This window comes from Oncorhynchus kisutch, linkage group LG11 (assembly GCF_002021735.2).
Source record: "Oncorhynchus kisutch isolate 150728-3 linkage group LG11, Okis_V2, whole genome shotgun sequence".
Taxonomy (NCBI): Eukaryota; Metazoa; Chordata; class Actinopteri; order Salmoniformes; family Salmonidae; genus Oncorhynchus; species Oncorhynchus kisutch.
In genome coordinates, this window is record NC_034184.2 from 24,059,207 (window position 1) to 24,063,971 (window position 4,765).

At 42.3% G+C, this 4,765-nt stretch overlaps 1 protein-coding gene across 1 annotated transcript; it reads left to right on the forward strand.

The window, feature by feature from the left end:
• The first annotated feature begins 212 nt into the window (after nucleotides 1-212).
• marveld1 (MARVEL domain containing 1) lies at nucleotides 213-1,495 on the forward strand. Its single transcript, XM_020494191.2, has one exon. It carries the CDS (start codon nucleotides 464-466, stop codon nucleotides 950-952), a length of 489 nt encoding a protein of 162 aa, XP_020349780.1. The 5' UTR covers nucleotides 213-463; the 3' UTR covers nucleotides 953-1,495.
• The last annotated feature ends 3,270 nt before the right edge of the window (nucleotides 1,496-4,765 follow it).

Consider the following 4,765-nt stretch of genomic DNA (forward strand, 5'->3'; position numbering starts at 1 on the left):
AATGTGTTGTAATTTACGATGTATGATATTATTCCAGTTTAAATAATAAAGATAGACTAATTTTATTTTTAAAGTAAAAAAAGTGACAAAATAAGAAATGATCTCACGAAAGAGAAAAATAAACAGAGTAAGCACTCCCCCCCCAGTAGGAGGAGGAGGAGCAGCCTTGGAATTCCAGTCCGTCCCCTGTCTCCTTCCCCCAACCCCTGGGTGAGAGGGGAGTGCTGTAGCCCTCCAAAGGAAACGGAAGAGACGAAACTCACAAAATCCTCATTTTAAAACCCCGGGGCTGTGAAGAAGAAAAGACAACTCTTTGACAAACTTTACACTTTATAACCACCTATTTAGCACTCCACCCTCCCTTTTTATTTGTCATTTTTTTGTTGCTGTTTTTATTTTTATTTTGTGGCAGATTTTAAGACCCAGTGCTCAGTTAAAGGACCCAGTGTTCGCTGGATTAGAGATGCCCCCCCAGCCGGAGGTGAACAAACATTTCTGGGACTTCCTTAAGAGTTTTCTCGGCATTATCCGAATCCTCCAAATCCTTTTCGGAGCAGGACTATGGGTCACAATCGCCGCCAACAAATACGAAGGCTCCATCCACTTCGTCCTGTTCGTGGCCGTGCTCTTCTGGCTCCTCACCCTCACCGCGTTTTTTATCACTCTCCTGGACAAACAGGACCTTGTCCCCGTCTTGGGAGGGGACCGGTGGTTGCTTAGCAACCTGGTTCATGACATCGCTGCTGCGGTGCTGTATCTACCGGCGATCGGCGTCATGATCTACAAGACAGGGCGGTACGAGTACTGCAACCTGGAGCAATATAAACACCACTGCCTGTATAAAGTCTATCTGGCTGCTGCCGTGTTCGCATGTCTGGCCGCTGTTGTGTATCTTGTCTCGTCTGTGTATGTTGGCTGTAGGAAGTGCCGGGGAGAGCAGACGGTGGTTTGAGAGAGGGGAGGACAGAGGGGGACAAAGGTGGAAGGGATATGTTGGAGGACTGGGGGAGGGAGGCAAGAGCTCTCACTGGAGAGGAGAGGGGGTATTTTCTGTCCCACAAAGCAGTGTCCTCTTGTCTTGGCGCAAACCCCTATAGGTTTGTCCATATTTTGTTCCGTAATTTAATGTCAGCATAATTTCAGTAGTTTATCAACGTAGGCTACGGTACAATACTTTTTTTGGTACAGTGTTAGTGCGTTGACTGACAACAACATTCAGAAACCATGAGCAGTCTACCGGACCTTTTACCAATGCCTTTGAAAGCATACCTCTTATGCTTTGCAGCGTACTACAAGCTGTAATAGCAGGGACATGATATGACATGCCTTTGATATGAAGATAACTACACCATATTTGTTGCCAATGTTTTTTTTGTATCCTTTTAGCCAGAAATAACACATGTCTATATCAAAAACAAAAACAATTATGTTCCTGAAGTGTCCTTCATGTTAAAAGCAAATGTTGATGAATTAAAACCAATGTCACTGAACACTAGAGACAAGGTTCTCTTATTTGGTAATAACACCTTCTGCATGTAGGGGCAGATATCATTTACAGAAGTAGCCTATTGCTACCACTATTATTATCATTATTTTGCAGTAATAGGTCTACACCAGTTTGTTTCATTAATAACTATTTCCAGAGTTATTTCAAATCTGAAAAGTATACATCTGCAGACTCTGTGTGTTTGCACCTGTGTGTGAATGCTTATGGTGTTGGTGGCTTTCCAAAATGAGAAGCCAGTTTGGGGCTGGGAGCCCTCAGCTACTTCCTGTCTGAGACAAACATGCTTAACCAATCAGCAGGGGTCTCTGGGATGCCACATGAAAGACATGGAAGAGCGTGTGCTTTTACTCTGTAATCTCTGTGACTGGAACTATGTGTGTCTGGGTACGTATTTATGTGATTATTGTTGTGTCTGTGTGTGTCTGTGTGACTATGTGTGTGTGAGAGAGAGAGAGAGAGAGAGAGATGATACTGACTGGGAAGGGGAAGTTCTTACAATTATTAATGGTGGGGGGTTAAGGGTGTGTGTGTGGAGAGAGGGGGTGAGAAGTGTTGATAAGTGGTCTGCAGGGAGAGTAGATGAGTAGTGGTCTATTCCAGGCAAACCCACATTTCCTGCTAACTTAGAAAGCAAAATTAAAAGCATGCGTGGCATGACAACGACAACAGAGTTGGAATAAGCAGAAATGAATCCAGCCACAGAGTGTATGACACTCTAAACTCTAACCTAGCAATGTGAAAATGAAGGAAGAGATGTGAAAATGTTGGGACAGGACCCATGTTCTGTGATGAGCCCTGAGTAGACTGGAGGACACAAAACACAAGATGGAATGGTGAGGCTAATGTTGAACAGATGCACTGCAGGGATAGACTGTAAATCTACCACAGTGTGTGTGAGTCATAAGTGATGGATCTGCAGCACAGCCTAAGCAAACAGCTCAGATAGAAACAAACAATAACCCTCCTTCTCAATAAGACCTGCTAACTCTAGGCCTCCCTAACTCACAACTTCAATTAGTGACAGATACTTTTCTTATGATCAATCACAATGAGTCTTCCCAAAATGAAAGTTATTTACTGTTGATTTGTTTGTGGGGAAACTGACAGCTTTGCTTTAGTTGCATTAAGCCGTTGTCGTTTTTTCTCAAATGTTCAAATTTTCTCGTCAGAACTAGATATTTTGACTCAGCCATTTATGGACTGACTGCAAGTGCAAGACTTTATTCCTAAGAGCGTTAGCTAATGAAGTAAATGTAATGTGTGTCGGTGCTGCTGCTGCTGATGTGGCCATTGACACTTTGCTTCTTGAAAGTCCAACTTGATTGCTGACATGCAAAACATCCTGGGACTGTATTTTTATTTATTTTACCTTTATTTAATTAGGCAAGTCAGTTAAGAACAAATTCTTATTTTCAATGATGACATAGGAACAGTGTGTTAACTGCTTTGTTCAGGGGCAGAACAACATATTTTTACCTTGTCAGCTTGGGGATTCAATCTTGCAACCTTTCTGTACTAGTCCAACGCTCTAACCACTAGGCTACCTGCCGCCAGTGGACTAATGAAAAAAATACCCAAATATAGTTTTTAAGTGTATTTTCCCTCTAAGAACATGAGTGAAAGAGAGAGAGAGGGGAGAGGGAGAGAGAGAGAATGGCATTGGACAGATGTGAGATGTTTTTTTCCTTGTTAGCTAAGCCAGGAAGAAGGGGAGAAAGAGGGTGAGGGAAATACAAATAGAGAGAGCGCATGACCAAGAGAGAGAGTGTGTGACAGAGAGAAACCCCGGGAAAAGGACACTTCAACACATATAAAGCCAGGCGGATGATAGAGTGCCAGCCCAGTTATATTTACTCTGGCTACTCAACCAGAGAGACATTTCCTGCATGGACTCAAACTGGACTGGACTAGACTGGTGGACCAGCTACTACTTCAATGGCCTCTCTTTTTCTCTCTCTCAACTATGATTCACAACTATAACTACATCACTGGCAGGCTTTCTTCAAGAACATGAACAAAGTGCTATCTGTCTCTCTCTATTTGGGAATTTCTGGGCCCGTATTCACAAAGCGTACCCAGAGTACGAAATATAAATACGGGCCCTGATCCTAGATCAGCACTACTACTCTGAGACACTTTCTGAATATGGGCCCTGGTTCTGTGTTCCCAAAACCTTTTTAATCTCGCAGCCATCATAACCTACATCTATGCTATTTAACAGATGTGGTTATTACACAGGGCCTTTAGCCCATATTTCATTTCCCCCTTGTTGGAACAGCAGGCATTCTTTTCACTGCTTGAATCAACATGGTCTATTCAGGACTCTCTTTCTCTAATGTTTTGACCAAAAGATTATTCCACTAAAAGTAAAAACCACTAGAGCATCAAACAGGCTGTGATGAGTGCCAGTTTACCAGTTTGCTTCTGCTAATTGTTAGCACATCTGTAGCCTGTATGCCAGTCTGTTTCTCCTAATAGTTAGCATATCCCTAGCCTGTATGCCAGTCTGTTTCTCCTAATAGTTAGCATATCCCGAGCCTAGATGCCAGTCTGTTTCTGCTAATAGTTAGCATTTACCTAGCCTTGATGCAATTCTGTTTTTGTGAATAGATAGCATTTCATCAGCCTGAATGCCAGTCTGTTTCTGCTAATAGTTAGGATTTACCTAGCATGGAGCCATTCTGTTTTTGATAATAGTTAGCATTTCCCTAGCTTTGATGCCAGTCTGTTTCTGCTAAAAGTGAGCTTTTCTGTAGCCTGGATGCTAGTGTTTCTGCTTTAGCCCACTTTTCTGTCATTGTATTTTTTAATAGAGGGCTATAGAGCTGTCTTAAGCTGAACCTGACATGCATTCAGGCTATTTCCCTCTTTTCCCTCCCCTCTTCCATGTCTGAGTGTCTTTAACATCGGCCTCTACATAAAGCAGCCAAAGTGAACAATCTGGAGTGATCAGCTTATGATATTTTGCTGCTCCCTCCCTCTGTCAGTGGGTCACTGGAGTCACTTATAAGGGACTGGATTTGTGGCTGCGGCCTGATCCAGTTTTGATTCAATATTTTACGTGGTCACAGGTAAACTGCAGACAACGTGTGAAACATACTGTACCACATGTTTAAGAATCTCATTATCACATTTGACCATAATTCTCATAAATTAAAAGAGCAACAGAGCGTATTTAGCCATTCATTTAAAGTGTATCCCTTCATTTTAAAATCTTTATTTTTTCCCACTTCACTAAATATGACAAGAAATTACAGA

Bases quoted from the DNA above. Each gene is read 5' to 3' on its own strand.
- marveld1 (XM_020494191.2), top strand. From the start codon at position 464: ATGCCCCCCCAGCCGGAGGTGAACAAACATTTCTGGGACTTCCTTAAG.